Consider the following 16011-nt stretch of genomic DNA (forward strand, 5'->3'; position numbering starts at 1 on the left):
AGGACGTGGCAGGCTGCAAGCCCGCTCCCAGCCCACCTTCCCCGGGACAGGGAGGGCTCTTCCTGCTCCTTTCACTTAAGAAGAAACTAAGGCCCAGAGAAGGGCGATCTGGCCAAAAGCTGACGGGAACTTAAGGGACAGCGGGGACACCAGATCTCAGGCCGCCGGGAGGAAGAGCCCGCGCGGAGTAAATGAATGAGTGAGGAGGCCAGGCCCCAGGTCAAGCGCGGTCGCGGTCGCCCGGGCTGGGCCTCAGGGGGACCCGTAGCTCGGCGTTACACATTCTCCCCCCCCCCCCCAACCGCCCCTGCAGACGCGAGCACTCCCACCAGCTCGCAGCCCCCCTTCGGACCCTCGACCTCGCAAGAGTACGAGCCCATGTCCCTGCCCCGCAGGGGCAGGGGCTCTCGCCTGGCCGGCTGCCGAGTGGCGGGCACTAGCGTCCCGCGGGCTACAGCCCTCTCCCCCCAGCGTGCGGGCCGCGGGGCCCAGTCCGTGAGCCATGCGCAACGCCTCACCCGGCGGCGCCATTGCTCCCAGCAGGTCCCACCGGAGCCCGAGCCGCAGGCTGACTTCCGCTCGGGAAAGTGGCTCTACGAGCGTGCTGGAGGGGACGTCAGGGACTCGCGGCAAGCACTGCGTGCCGGGATGGGCTCCAAGTACAGGTCAGTCTCCGCAGTCACACTGGGCCTGGCCGCTCCCAGCCGCCACGGCCGGGATTCCGGTCGTCGCGCGCAGTGGGTCTCACGGTTCCGGGGTCCACCCCTGCCTCCCCCTCCCCCGCGCCTAGTCCTATTTGGAACAGTCCGCACGCAACGGTCCAGTTCCGGGCGCTGCCCGAACGCGATAGGACGAGGCTTCAAGGTGGGCCCGAGACGGGGCCGCCTCTGATTGGCTGTTCGCGCTGATTGGCCCATCAGGCTGTCACTCTTGTGTCGCTATGCAGCCCGGCCGATTTTAAAGCAACGAGAACTACCGGGTGGGGAGGGAAGAACCAGGTCCCAAGGTGGGGGCGGTTTCTCGAGGCTTTGGTTTCGGATGCAAATAACTGAGCTGTGTTAAGTGATTTTTCCCTCACCGTAACGCTGAGGAACATCCGCGCATTAGTCCGGTTTCAGAGACTGGGGCTGGAACCAGGCCATGCCCACGGGAGGAACGCAGAAGCCGAAAGCAGCCCGCAGCGCCTGGGTGGTCGCTGCCTGCCTCGTTCGGTACTCGGCACCCTCACCATTCCCGTGATCTGAAAAGATGCTGGAAGGTCCGAGCCCAGAATAGTGTTTCGAGCTGTGGGGAGCACCCAAGGCGTGCACCCTCCTGGTCACTGCCGCTGTCGTCACGGCTGCCCCAGTCGTCACCCCACGCGAGGGAGAGAGCGCCTTCGTGCTGTTTCTGGGCTTGTGCTAGTCGGTTTGCTATTCAGTAGCCGCATGTGGAGACTTCAGTTTGAAATTAAAGCCAATTTACAATCTGGCGGCTCAGCGGGACCAGCCACGTTTTCAGTGCTCCACGGGAGCTCGCGGACCTGGCGCTAACCAGCGTGACGTCACGGGAAGGTCTCCTGGGCAGTGGCGATCCTGAACCGGTACAGACCCTTCGGAGACAGCCAACCGCTGGCGTGTTGCAGCCGTCTCAGGCTGTCTGGACAGCTCATGGTTGAATTTTCCGAGATTTTGAAACTGGTTAAATGCAGCTATTTTCAAAAGTAAATTGTGGGGCCGGCGCTGTGGCGCAGCGGGTTAAAACCCTGGCCTGAAGTGCCGGCATCCCATACGGGCGCCGGTTCACATCCCGGCTGCTCCTCTTCCCATGCAGCTCCCTGCTAAGCCCTGGGAAAGCAGGAGAAGATGGTCCAAGTGCTTGGGCCCCTGCACCCGCATGGGAGACCCGGAAGAAGCTCCTGACTCCTGGCTTCGGATCAGCTCACAGTAAAGCAAAACTGACAAAACGCATTGTTTCCTAATTCTTGTATTACATTTTGCCACTGTCTGTGCTTTTGCGGTTGCTTGTATCCCTCATACCTGTCTGGTGGAAACGTTCCATGATGCATTTGCACCCCTCTTCCCAAAGCAGCAGTGCTAGCTTGGCTTTGGCCATCATGAGAGTGTTTATGCTGTAAAGTCAGCAAATGCTGTGAACCAGGGCTTGATCTGTTGCTTTATTGTCTCAACATGATGATGGAGAACATGTCAATAGAATTTAAAGTGTGTCATGTCTTTTTTTTAAGATGTATTTATTTATTTGAAAGGCAGAGAGTTAGAGACACACAGAGGCAGAGGCAGAGAGAGATCTTCCATTGGCTGGTCCACTCCCCAAAATGCCCACCAAGGCCAGAGCCAGGAGCCTCCTCTGGGTCTCCCACATGGGTGCAGGGGCCCAAGGACCGGAGCCATCTTCCACTGCTCTCCCAGGCGCATTAGCAGAGAGCCGGATCGGAAGTGGAGCAGCCAGGACTTGAACCGGTGAACCAGTGCCCATATGGGATGCTACACCACAGTGCTAGCCCCATATATACAATGTTTAATATGTACTTCTAGCCAGGGGCTAGCGCTGTGGTGTAGCAGGTAAAGCTGCCGCCAGCAGCGCCGGCATCCCATATAGGCACCGGTTCAAGTCCTGGCTGCTCCACTTCCGATCTCACTCTCTGCTGTGGCCTGGGAAAGCAGTGGAAGATGGGCCAGATCCTTGGGCCCCTGCACCCATGTGGGAGACCCAGAGGAGGCTCCTGGCTCCTGGCTTCAGATTGGTACAGCTCAGGCCATTGCGGCCAATTGGGGAGTGAACCAGAGGATGGAAGATCTCTCTCTCTCTCCCTCTCTCTCGCCCTCTTCTTCTCTCTGTGTGTAACACTTTCAAATAAAAAAATCTTTTAAAAAATTGTATCTGGAGCTGGTGATGTGGCGCAGCGGATTGACGCCCTGGCCTGAAGCACCAGCATCCCATATGGGCGCCGGTTCAAGACCCAGCTGCTCCACTTCCTGCCCAGCTCTCTGCTGTGGCCTGGGAGAGCGGTGGAGGATGGCCTGGGTCCTTGGGCCCTTGTGCCCACGTGAGAGATATGGAAGGCTCCTGGTTCCTGGCTTCAGATCGGCACAGCTCCAACCATTGTGGACATCTGGGGAGTGAACCAGTGGATTGAAGACCTCTCTCTCTCTCTCTCCTTCTCTCTCTGTAACTCTGACTTTCAAGTAAAATAAATAAATCTTTAAATATATATATATATTTATATTTATTTATATATATAACATATATATAATATATAATTGCATCTAAATGTAATTCCACTGCTTTTCTCAGGCCTTTAGCAGGGAGCTGGATCAGAAGTGGAGCAACCAGGACTTGAACCAACACCCACATGGGATGCCAGGATTGCAGGCAGTGGCAGCCACTTGGGGAGTGAAGCAGCAGATGTTAAATCTCTTTTTCTCTGCCTCTGCCTCTCTGTAACTGCCTTTCAAATAAATAAAAGCAAAATTTTTATTTTTTATTTTATTTTATTTTTTGTGTTTACTTACTTTAATAACAATATGTAGATCATGCTATCACCATGGAATGTAAGTTCAGGTTAAACAAGAGATTTCACAACTGCAGTAATGTATCCTGTAGTATATCAAAGTTTGTGTATAACGTCTGACCAACCAGCTTGCTCATAAACTATTGATCACTTCCACTATAGGTAATTTAACATTTATGAGTCTTACACAGAAAATTAAAAAATACTGCACACATTTAAAAAGTGTTAATTTACCTTTGTATTAGCAGTTAAAATACATGTTTCTATTTCAAGGTGACATTTAGAAATTATTCTAGTATAACAGCAGCAAAAATATAATTCTGCAGTTTTTACAAAAGAGCTAACCTGGAATCCATAATTAAATTAGTCTCACATTTACAAGTATGATTCTGAAATAAATACTACTATGCAGCTGTTTTAAAAGCTTGCTACCTTTTGTTTGTGTACACACACAAGTACACACACACACATACACACATTCAGGTGTGGGAGGCTTTACAAATTATATTCCATGAACTTTTTGAAAAAGAGTTCTTTAAGAGATAACCAATCCCAAAAACTGAAATATTCATCCAGTCTATGAGGCAGGCAGAAAAAAGTGAATTAACTGGGTAAACAGGACTCCTTTCCAACAGATGAAGCATGTGACACTCTGCAGCAAACTGGGAATAACTGCAGCATTGGCCTGCTGTGATCTTTAGGACTAATTTCATCACAAGGGTTGGGGTGGAGGGAGAACATTTAACACCAGGTGTAAAATGTGACATTGTGTTAACCTGACTCCCCGAGGGACCTATTAGTGAACTAGTCACTAATAATTTGGTCATGAGGAGGTCCATATTCAAAATACCATGTATTATTGTCTAAACCCACTCAAATTATTTATTTTCAATATAACACATAACCTCAATATGAGATGTCTAACTAAAGGAAGCATCTCCAACAAGGCCAAGCTAGCATCTCTTCTAAGGTTTAGGTTTCGCCCAGAATTCCCGATACATGGAATAGCCCATACCAAGAGTCATTGCTCCTACAACAAAGCCTTGAGCCACCACACGCATGTGAATGAGGTGAAGGGACATTTTCGTATTTCCCCTGCTCTTCAGTTTGTACAGTCCATATGCAACAATCACTGCAAACCCCCCATTCCAATGGGGACAAATGGTGCCTCTTTAGCTTTTCGGATAAGTTTGGATCCCTGATCTTCATCACATGAAGAAAGAGAAACATCTGTATTCGTTGACATATTGGTTGTTTGAAGAATCTACCTACTGCAACAACCCCAAAAACCCTCCAACCGGCTTCTCAAAAGCAAAATTTTTAAATATTTATTTTTTGAAAGAGTTACAGAGAGAGGTAGAGACAGAGAGAGAGGTCTTCCATCTATCATTTCACTTCCCAAACGGCCGCAATGGCCAGAACTGAGCTGATCAGGAGCCAGGAGCTTTTTCCAGGTCTCCCACATGGGTGCAGGGTCCACAGACGTGGGCCATCCTCTGCTGCCTTCCCAGGCACATTAGCAGGGAGCTGGTTCGGAAGTGGAGCAGCCAGGACTTGAACCCATATGAGTTCAAGCCCATATGGGATGCCAGCACTGCAGGATGGGGCTTTAACCCCTGCAGCCATGGCACCAGCCCCATAAAAACAAATTATTTTTTAAATACACCATGGTCATTTCTCACACAAGTAGTTAAGTCCCTGATATCGATACAGGAGAACCGGATTGAGTTCCCAGCTCCTGTCTTCAGCCCACCCCAATGTGGGCTGTTGTAGGTGGTTGGGGAGTGAACCCCCCCCTCTTTCTCCCTTGCTCTTCCCCCTCCATCCCTCCCCCCCTTTCAAATAAATAAAATAAATACGTTTTAAAAACATCAGTTTTTCCATCAGCAGTTCCACTGACTGGGTGTTTGTTTTGAAATCCACTCATTTTCTACATGTATCCCAACATTTGTGTGTGTGTGTGTGTGTGTACCTCTCTGCATACACACTCCTACATCTTCATCACTTTAATGGAAATATTAATATTTTTAATAATAAAAATGTTAAGTTTTTTTTTTATCTGAAAGGCACAGAGAGACAGGGATCTTTATCTATTTGCTGATTCAGTCCCCAAATGGCTGCGATGGCTGGGGCTGGGCCAAGCCGAAGCCAGGAGCCAGGAGCTTCATCTGGATCTCACATGTGGTTGGCAGGGGCCCAAGTACTTGGTCCATTTTCCTCTGCTTTCCCAGGTACATTAGCAGGGAGCTGGGTCAGAAATGGAGCAGCCAAGACTAGAACCGGTGCCCATATGAGATGTCAGTGTTGTAGGCAGCGGCACTGGCCCCAATAATAAAAATTTTTCATTAACAAAATTGATTTATTTGAATGCAAATGGAATCATATTATACTCACTGTTTGGCAGCTTGCTTTTTTATGCACTGATCTTTGCTAAACTTGGAGTAAATACAGATCTATTCAGTTATTCACTCTGACAGTATTTGTTGCGCATTACCATGGTCCAGGCGTGTTCTAGACTGGGCATCCATTCACAAACAAAGCAGCCACAGATCCTTACCCTCGAGGAGCCTACCTTTTAGCAGGAGGAAGAGGTGATAAACAATAAACATCAGAAATAACTAAGTGCAACAGCAGGACTCTGTGCACTTGCTCCCCATGTAGGACCTCTGTCCTTAATGAGTTGCACTGAGAATTAACGCTAAAACTGGCCTTCAAACAGTGCTTTATAGTTTGTGTGTCTGTGTGGGTGCAAACTGTTAAAATCTTTACTTAGTATAGTTTATCTTCTGTATATAAAGATAATTAAAAATGAATTAAATTCATTAAAAATGAAGAATGGGATGAGAGGGAGTAGGAGGTGGGATGGTTTGGGGGTGGGAGGGTGGGTATGGGGGGGAAGAACCGCTATAATCCAAAAGTTGTACTCACAAAATTTGTATTTATTAAATAAAAGCTTTCTATACAAAATAAAAATAAATAATTAGAAGTTGTTATGGACAGTGGAAGAAAGAAAAAGGAGGAAAGGGTGAGGGAGATTTCGGGGGTGTTCTGTTTCAACTTGTGTGTTTTTTTTATTTAAAAAAGATATTTAATTTGTTTTTCTTTGAAGGAGACTGACAGAGAGATCTTCTATACTCTGGTTTATTCCTTAAATGCCTGCAACAGACAGGGATGAACCAGGCCAAAACCAGGACCCTGACACTAGTCTGGGCCTCTCACAAGGTGGCAGCCACTGCCTGCTGCCTCCTAGGGCGCACGTTAGCAGGAAGCTCACGCTCAGAGACAGATCTCCCCACCATCGTGCCCGCCAAACGTCCATGTTAGCAGCATAGTACTTCTTACTTGTCCATTCATCCTCTGTGAGTGAGGCTGACTGTGGGCTGGGAGCTAGAGATCAAAGTGTGACTATGCAGACCAAGTTTCTCCCCTAATGGAGCTTACAGTGACAGGAGGTGGTCAAACAAGTGAACACAGACCCAGTCATTGTGGGTGGCGACTAAGTACATGAAAGACACTAAGAAGGCAACTGGTGCTGGGGTGGGAGGAGCCACGCAATCATTTATTGATAATCAAGGGCTCTTGGGGCAGAAGTTAAGATGCCACTCGAACACCCGCATTCCATATCAGAGAGCCTGGGTTCAAATCCCAGCTTCACTTCCAATTCCAGCTCTCTGCTATTACGCACCCTGGCGGGCAGTGGAGAAGGTCCAAGGATGTGGGTTCCTGCCACCTGTGAGAGAGACGCAGGTTGAGTCCTGATGTTTGGCTTCAACCTGCCTGCTGCAGGCATTAGAGGAGAGAGCCAGCAGATGGGGAAAAAAATCTCACTTTCTGTCACTGTGCTTTTGAAATAAAATAGAAAATAAAATAAATTCCTCTCTGGAAAGTGGCCATTTAGGCTTGCAGCTGAGTAAGACAGAAGCAATCTTGAAAAACTCTGGGACTGGCACTGTGGTGCAGCGGATTAACGCCCTGGCCTGAAGTGCCGGCATCCTATATGGGTACCGGTTCGAGACCCGGCTGCTCCACTTCCGATCCAGCTCCCTGCTATGGCCTGGGAAAGCAGTGGAAGATGGCCCAAGTCCTTGGGCCCCTGCACCTGTGTGGGAGACCTGGAGGAAGCTCCTGGCTCCTGGCTTCGGATCGGCACACTGCCAGCCGTTGTGGCCAATTGGGGAGTGAACCATTGGATGGAAGACCTCTCTCTCTCTCTCTCTCTCTCCCTCTCCCTCTCCCTCTCCCTCTCCCTCTCCCTCTCCCTCTCCCTCTCCCCTCTCTCTGTATAACTCTAACTTTCAAATAAATAAATAAATCTTTAAAAAAAAGCATACTGTAACAAAAAGAAAATAATATTAAAGAAAAAGAAAAACTCTTTCTAATCCCTTCTTCATTCCCAGGATCTGTGGCCGAGAAGATGTGGTGATCCCTTGTGCTTCCGACAATGATTCGGGCAGTATGGATCTACAGCTGAGCAACATTGAGGATATTAAAAAACGCCCAAGTAGCATTGAACTTACAGGTGAACAGGGGCGGGGGAAGGCACTGTCTCCAGGGCAAGCCAAGAGGCTGTGACTGAGCGCCCGCCTCCCCAGCTCTTGCCTGGGCTGACAGTGAACTTGGTGCCTGACAGTGAGATCTTGGGAAATGGTTGGCAAAGCAAGAGGAGATGCACTGTCCTGGACATCAAGGGCACTAGGCCGGGTCCCAGGATAGACGAGGCCGTAGACCACCACAGAGTCGGACTGCTTGAGAGGGAAAGGCAGGTGCGGGATGGCGCGGAGAGGGAGGGCTTCATTCAGAAGGCGGTGTCTGGATGGGGCTAACTGCCTTGCAGTTACCCTTCGGCTCATCAGTGAGGACCGTGTGCTGCACTTGAGACAGCGAGCATGACCTGCGTGGTCCCTGACCTCCTCGAGCTTACGTTTCAGTGCAGAAGAGAGACCCAAAGGCAGAGTGCCTAAAGTGACTGCAAGTGGTCGCAGGCACAGTGGAAGAACTAAACAAGAGGCCAAGACACAGACAATACGGGAGGCTGGGAACCTGCTTTCGGCCATGGCCATCAGGCACACCGTGTGAGAGGTTGTGCTACTGAGTCCTGCGGCGGGTCTCCAGGATAAGGGAGAGCAGCCATGTGGGACGCACAGGGACAGCATCCCAGGCTGATAGGACGGCGTGCACAGGAGACAGGAAAGGCGCGGGGTGTCTGAGGAAGCACACTCACTCGTTCATGCATTCATTCAGCAAATGTTGAAGCCCTGCTGCGCTCCAGCCTGACCTTGCTGCTGGGGATAATAGTGAACAGACGGAACACGATGTACTTGACAGAGAAACAGGCAGTAGAACTCAGAGTGCCGAGCACGATGGGTTGGGAAGGGTGGGGAGAGTGGACACAGGTAGGTTTGTTAGTGGCTAGGAGTGTATTTCGCCAGACTGGGCAAAGAGAGGATTCGAGAAAGGCATCTTGCAGCAGTAAGGGAAGCTGGGGTAAGGAAGAATACAAATGTAGAAGGGCAACCTGCGCGAAGGTCAGAGGGAACAAGAACTGGGCGTCAGTTGTTAGCGTTCGTAGATGATAAGGATGTAGCAGGGAGCAGGCGGAGTTGGCAGAGGCGGCTTTCAGAAGACCGAGAGGGACACAAAGGTAGAGTGGTCGAAGTCCTCAGATGATGGGGCCGGTGTAGTGGCACAGCGAGTTCAACTGCCGCTTGAGACGACGCCGGCACCCCAAGTCCTGGCTGCTCCACTTCTGAGCCAGCCTCCTGCTAATGTTCCTGGAAAGGCAGAGGAAGATGGCCCAAGTGCTGGGGCCCCTGCCACCCATGTGGGAGACCAGGATAGAGTCCTGGCTCCTGGCTTCAGCCTGGCAGGGACCTGGCTGTTACAGCTATCTGGGAAGTAAACCAACAGGTAGAAGTTTCTCTCTGTCTGTCTCTCTCTCCCTCCCTCTGTCCCCCCCCATTTCTCTCTTCCTCTCTCTTTCTCTTCTCTCTCTCCTCTGTCATTCTGTCCTTCAAATAATAAATAAAATTCATCTTTTAAAAATTAAATCCTCAGGCCCGTGGCCTGTCCTGTGGAGGGCTGCGGGTCCATGTCTCATAGGGAGGCCTGGGGTGCCCCCAGCACCCGGCTGTGCCCCATTGCTTCCTACCACTTGTTATTAAATGTGTGGGAGAAGAGTCTAAAAAAAATTAAATCCTCAGATGATGGACGTGTTCAAGGGGACTGGTTAGGCTGTTAGGCCACTAGGAATAAGGGATTGCGTATTGCGAAACAGGCAAAGTGAGGGTGTAAGGCTGCACGAGGAGGAAAATGGTGCTCCGGCAGTCGCGGTCACTCGGGTGAAGGAGCAACCGCTGCTGGCCTTGCCTGGTGCTAGTTCTTAGTCAAAGGGAGCAGGTTCTGTTGGCGTTCCTGTTTCGGAAGTGCAGAATTAGACCCAGAGCCAGGATGTGAGCCCAAGCAGACTGGTTCTGGAGCCTAGAGTTTTAAGCAAAGCCTGTCCCAAACCCAGAAGTGCTCCTTGCTGCCAGGCGCAGCGAGAAGAGATGAATATCCACCGGGGCCTTCACTGTGTTCCTAGCTCTCGTCTTACAGACGTGTTGACTTCTTGAGTAGTGCTATCTGCATTTAAGTGCTGACTTTGTGTCACATACCAGGATCGGTTCTCCAATGTGTTACCTCAGTTCATCCTTAAAATAACCCCATTTTATAGATGAGCAAACCGAGGTTCCAGGAGGCAGACTTGCGGTGAGGACTTGATATCTAATAAGTAGGTAGTCCAAAACTGAGATTTAAAGACCAGACCCTTAACCGCTCTGCAGCAGCTCAGTCACAGAGCCTTTTGTAGCTTAAAAAGCCTTTAGAGGCCGGCGCCGCGGCTCACTAAGCTAATCCTCCGCCTGCGACGCCGGCACTCGGGGTTCTAGTCCCGGTTGGGGCGCCGGATTCTGTCCCAGTTGCTCCTCTTCCAGTCCAGCCCTCTGCTGTAGCCTGGGAAGGCAGTGAAGGATGGCCCAAGTGCTTGGGCCCTGCACCCGCATGGGAGACCAGGAGAAGCACCTGGCTCCTGGCTTTGGATCGGCGCAGCACACCGGCCGTGGTGGCCATTTGGGGGGTGAACCAACAGAGGGAGGACCTTTCTCTCTCTCTCTCTCACTGTCTAACTCTGCCTGTCAAAAAAAAAAAAAAAAAAAAAAAAAGAAGAAGAAGAAGAAAGAAAGAAAGAAAAGCCTTTGGAGTTGAATTTGTAATTGAGAAACTAAGACTCAAAGAAGGGAAGGCTAGGACCAGGGCACAGAGCAAGGTAGTAGAACTGTCTATGCTGATGGCCAGCTTCCCACCAAACTATATCCCTTCCTGTAGTGTGGGGCAGTCACTAAGTGTCTCTGTTTTGATGTTAGACTCAGATATCTCCGACTTCCCTGGACTCCTACAAGATCCCCTCGCAGATAGCTTCACATCCCTGACCCATCCGGGACCCTTGGGCGAGGCCCTCGTTGACAGGCTGATCCACTCCATTGAGGAGGGCCTCCATGGTGATCTGAAGGTATGCACTAGCGAGCCTTTCAAGTTACCCAACTTATTCCTGCCTCTCAGTATTTTAACAGTAGTTCTTGTAGGCAAGTAAATTTACATTGTAAGCTGTAACATTTCATATGTATACCTCTATTCATTTTATGTTTATATTGATCATATATTTACATATATTTGTAAATTGTAAATTTGTAAATTGTACTTACATTTATAAAAATTATAAAATTCATATAAAAGAAAGACATAATAAAAATTAAAAGTTTATATTCCCCAGTCCCACTCTCCTGAGATGAACTACATTTTGTTATGTGTTTTTCAGGCTTTTTATTTATCCATACAAATGCATGCAGTTATTGGAGAAACACCATCAGACATGGTGGAAGAAAACTTTCTTCTGGGTCAATAGCTGTAGTCTGTGTTGTCCGACTAAAAGCCTGCACAGTATTCCACTTGTTTGGATGGAAAATTCATTCATTCCTAAGTCCCGGAACTGACCTTCACCTGGGGCAAGGGAAGGCACCTCCGAGGAGGGAACCCTCGTGTTCAGATCTGGGGTGGCCATTTAGCATAGTGGTTAAGCTTCATCCCATATCGGAGTGCCTGGGAGTGAGTCCCAGCCCTGCTGTGTTTCCAGCTTCCTGCTAATGTGCACCCTGCAGTAACCAGGAGATGTTATCTCTCCCTATTTGTCTCTCACAAATTAAAAAAGAAAAAAGTTAGAGTGAATATTTCAGAAGCAGGAAATGTTTTCTTAAAAAAAGATTTTTTTATTTTGTTTGAAAGAGTTACAGTGAGGGGAGGGGGGGCAGATCTTCCAGCCACTAGTTCACTCCCCAAATGGTTGCAATGGCTGGGGCTGGGCCAGGCTGAAGCCAGTAGCATCTTCCAGGTCTCCCACATGGTGGCAGGGGCCTAGACACTTAGGTCATCACCCACTGCTTTTCCCAGGCCATTAGCAGGGAGCTGGATTGAAAATGGAGCAGCCGGGACATGAACCAGTGCCCAAGTGGGATGCCAGGGTCACAGGCAGCAGCTTTACTTGCTATACTGCAATACCAGCTCCGAAATGATGTGTTTTAACAACCTTGTGACAAAGATAGGCAGGACAGAGCGTGCTGGGCCTTAAAATCCTGGACCAGAACTTTGATCTGTAGCTTAAGAACAAGAAATCACAAGGAAACATGTCCTAATTGACTTAACCTGTTCTCTGCTGTTAGCTGTTGACATCCTTCTCGGGTTTTTGTTATTGTAGTTCTTTGGGTTTCTGTGTCCCTTCGAATGACTTCTCGTGGGTAGATTCCTAGGTGTGGCATTGCTGAACCTATAGGGATATAACTTTTCCAAGCTTTGAATATATACTGTTAAATTATCCCCCAAGAATTTTACACTTAAATTTGTGCAGTTGCCAGTAAAATACAGTAAGTGCATTATACTAAATGCTTATAGCTGTCCAAAATCAGTATTCTTTTTTCATTTTTAATCTTTACCAGTCTAATTGGAAAAATGTGTCCATCTGTTTTACCTCTGCAAAGTAACCTCTCTCGTCATACTCTGTAGGAGCTTTCCTGGCCTGGACCTTATGAGAAGCAATTTTTACAGGATCCCCTTTCTAGTCAGTGTCACCAATGCTTTTACCTCCTGGGTGGCTTTCAAACCCCATTTAGCCAATCAACAAACAGGTTTGTAACTTATGTTAGACACTAGAGGACGCTGAAGTGATAAGAGTAAAAGTCAAGGGGCCTGCATGTGACACAGCAGCTGAGTAGACATTTGTGACACCAGCAGCCCACGTGAGCACTGGCTCGAGTCTCAGCTGCTGTATTTCCAATCCAGCTCCCTACCAATGCACCTGGGAAATCAGTAGAAAGTGGCCCAACTACTTGGTCTCCTGCACCCCTGTGGGAGACCTGGACGAAGCCCCTGGCTTTGTCCTGAACCAGTGATTAGAAGATTCTCTCTCTCTCTCTCTCTCTCTCTCTGTTTTTCAAATAAATAAGTAAATCTTTAAAGAAAAAATGAAAAGTCTATAGAGAGAAGACATTTAATCTAGCAGTTCAGATGCCATTTGAGGCACCCAGGTCCCACGTGGGAGTGCCTGGGCTTGACGCTCAGCTTTGGCTTCCTCCTAATGCAGACCTTGGGAAGCAGTGGTGACGGCTCAGGTGATTGGATCCCCCCCGCCCAGGAGAGCTGCATGGAATGTCCAGCTCCTGGCGTCAGCCCACCCCAGTCAGGGCCATTGCAGGCATTGGAGGAGTGAACCAGTGGATGGAAGATTTCTGTCTTTCTGCCTCTCGAATAAACAAAAACCTCTTCATAGGTGAACTACAAAGTGAGGCACATCCATGAAATGGAGGGACACCACTGTTGGGAAGTGAAGGGAATAAACTGTTGGCACCCTTGACGACGAGTCTCAAGTGCTTTGTGCTGAATGAAAGAAACTAATCACAGAGTTTCATAGTATAGGATCCCAGCTGTGCTACATCCTTGAAAAGACAAAACTGTGGTGATGGAAAACAGAGGAGTGGCACCCAGGAATGAGGGATTGGTGAGAAGGGACAGCTATAAAGGGACAGCACAAGGGGCATTCTGGAGGTGGTGGAACTGTTCCATATCTGGATGGTGATGGTTTTTACCTGTTGAAATTCCTAGAACTGGGGCAGGTGATTGGCTTGGGACACCCTTGTATCAGAGAGCTGCTTCAAGCCCTGACTCCTCCACTTCTGCTCCAGCTTCTCGCTAATGCATCCTGGGAGGCAGGTGACTGCCCAAGTACTTGGTCCCCTGCCACCCTGTGGAAGACTCTGATGGAGTTCCTGGCTCCTGGCTGTGGTCTGACCCAGCCCCTGCTGTTGTAGGCATTTGGAGAATGAACCAGTGGATGGAAGATTCTCTCTCTCTCTCTCTCTCTCTCTCTCTGTCTCTCACTCACACTCACACTCACACTCACACACACACACTGTCTTTCAAATAAATAAGTCTGGAAAAAAAAGGTATAAATAATTTCACAACATGGAGTAAGTTTTGTTTAGCCTTTTCCCCCGCAAAGACGTGGCATCCACTGATGGGAAACTCTGTGGAGAGTGAGCAGCAACAAACAGCCAGAAGCTCCACAGTGGCCACTCCCCAAATGCCTGCAACAGCCAGGACTGGGCCAGTCCAAAGCCAGGAGCCTGAAATTCCATCCTGAGTGGCAGGGGCCCAAGGGCTTGGGCCATCTTCCACTGCTTTCCCAGGTGCATTAGCAGGGAGCTGGATTGAAATTGGAGCACCCAGGACTCAAACAGCACTCATATGGGATGCAGGTGTCAAAGATGGTGGCTCAACACACTCTACCACAACATATTCCCCTTTATTTTTATCTTTATACTTTATGTCTTTGAAGTTTTTATGATAAATAGGTATCGCTTTTGAAATCACAAAAAGGGACTGGCACTCTGGCATACCGGGTAAAGCTGCCATCTGCAGTGCTGGGATATGGGCACTGGTTCGAGTCCTGGCTGCTCCACCTCTAATGTGGATCTCTGCTAAGCCTGGGAAAGCAGTAGATGATGGCCCAAGTCCTTGGGCCCCCGCACATGGGAGACCTGGAAGAAGCCTCTGGCTCCTGGCTTCAGATGGGCACAACTTCAACCATTGCGGCCATCTGGGGAGTGAACCAGTGGATGGAAGACCTCTCTCTCTCTCTCTCTCCCTCCCTCCCTCCCTCCCTCCCTCTCTGTAACTCTGCTTTTCAAATGAATACATAAATCTTAAAGAAAATAACTCAAAAAAGAGTTAATACAAAAAGATTTTATTATTCAAATCAGAATTTACGTTTTAATAAGAAACTTTAAAGACTTGAAATAATGATTCGAATGTCATCAAGAGAGCTTAGAAGTAAAAGCATCAGAGGCCACCTTCAGGAAATGTATCAGGCCGCACTGCACAGGGCAGGGAGGGGTGAGAAGCAAAGACTGCAGGTAGGGAGAGCCACTGTGGACCTTAGTAATCCAGCTGAGAGCAGAAACGTCCCAAACCGAGGCAGGCCCAGGAGACAAGGGACTCCACCGAAACCCCTCTAATCTATCCGTTGCTTAGGATAAAAGACTTGTATTGGACTGATTGAGATGCCAGATGTCTAATACAGTCCAAGAAACTCTTCAGAAGTCTTCTAGCAAGATTATGATGTATAATTGTGTTTTTATCATTTTTTCACAAATTCAGGATGAACATGCAAAGCTGATATTCCTGAGATCTTTGTCTTCTCTCAGCCAAAGCCTACCTTATGATGAAACCACAGAGTCCTTCATTCACAGCCACATGGAAGACATCGTGCGTGTCCTGAGTGTGAGTGTGGCAACTTATCTCAGATTGTTGCGGCCATACTAGCTTGGTGACTTGGCCAACAGATTTTCTGTGGCTTTGTCTAGGTTATGAATTCTTTTGGCCTCCTCTCATTTCAGTATCTCTGCAGGGAGGAGAAATACTCAGGGGCACCTCACAAATACAATCACCCTGCAAAACCAGTTAGAAGAGGAGTCCTAAAAAGGAGAGGAGCAGCATCTCACTTTCTCAACAAGGGCAATGCTGCCTTCTCGTTACTCTTTGTTGCTTGGAAGCAGACTGTAATCAAATGCATAGGTTTAAAACATTCCAGCTCTATATACACCCCTTTTGTTTGTTTTGATTTATAAGGCATAGCAACCAAGAGCGAAAGAGATATCACTCATCTGCTGGCTCACTCCCCGAATGTCCGCACAGCTAGTGCTGAGCCAGGCCAGAGCCAGAGGCCCAGAACTCTGTCCAAGTGCCCCACGTGTGTGATCTGAGTACTTGAGCCATCAGCTGCTGTCTCCTAGGGTCTGTGTTAGCAAGAAGCTGGATCAGAAGCAAAGGGCTCAAGCCCAGGTACTCCGATAGGGGATGCAGGTATCCTCTGTGGTAGTTGAACTGCTGTGCCACAGTGCCTGTCCCCCGCCCCCCGC

The 16011-nt window shown here is 48.9% G+C and overlaps 2 protein-coding genes and 1 pseudogene across 17 annotated transcripts in view; 1 reads left to right on the forward strand and 2 right to left on the reverse strand.

Annotated features, from left to right (window-relative positions):
• The window catches only part of RPN2 (ribophorin II), a 57184-nt gene extending 56530 nt beyond the window's left edge, over positions 1–654 (reverse strand). For both annotated transcript variants that reach the window (XM_008256021.4, XM_008256019.4), the window contains exon 1: positions 519–654. In XM_008256021.4, the coding sequence (XP_008254243.1) occupies positions 519–531 (13 nt within the window). In that variant the 5' untranslated portion in view covers positions 532–654. The remainder of the gene's footprint in view (positions 1–518) is intronic.
• The window catches only part of MROH8 (maestro heat like repeat family member 8), a 57289-nt gene continuing 41556 nt past the window's right edge, over positions 279–16011 (forward strand). For 10 of the 15 annotated variants that reach the window (XR_011379921.1, XR_011379920.1, XR_011379922.1 and 7 more), the window contains exons 1-4: positions 280–665; positions 7909–8030; positions 10912–11057; positions 15251–15373. Coding sequence is in view for 9 of the 15 variants with exons in the window: in XM_070051860.1 (XP_069907961.1) it covers positions 379–665; positions 7909–8030; positions 10912–11057; positions 15251–15373 (678 nt within the window). In the remaining 6 variants the exon portion in view is untranslated. Of the gene's footprint in view, positions 666–7908; positions 8031–10911; positions 11058–15250; positions 15374–16011 lie in introns of all 15 variants that reach the window. The other 5 variants (XR_011379917.1, XR_011379919.1, XR_011379918.1 and 2 more) reach the window with 2 other exon arrangements.
• On the reverse strand, positions 4372–4811 carry LOC100342112 (HIG1 domain family member 1A, mitochondrial pseudogene; annotated as a pseudogene).

This window comes from Oryctolagus cuniculus, chromosome 11, assembly GCF_964237555.1.
Source record: "Oryctolagus cuniculus chromosome 11, mOryCun1.1, whole genome shotgun sequence".
NCBI classification, from domain to species: Eukaryota; Metazoa; Chordata; class Mammalia; order Lagomorpha; family Leporidae; genus Oryctolagus; species Oryctolagus cuniculus.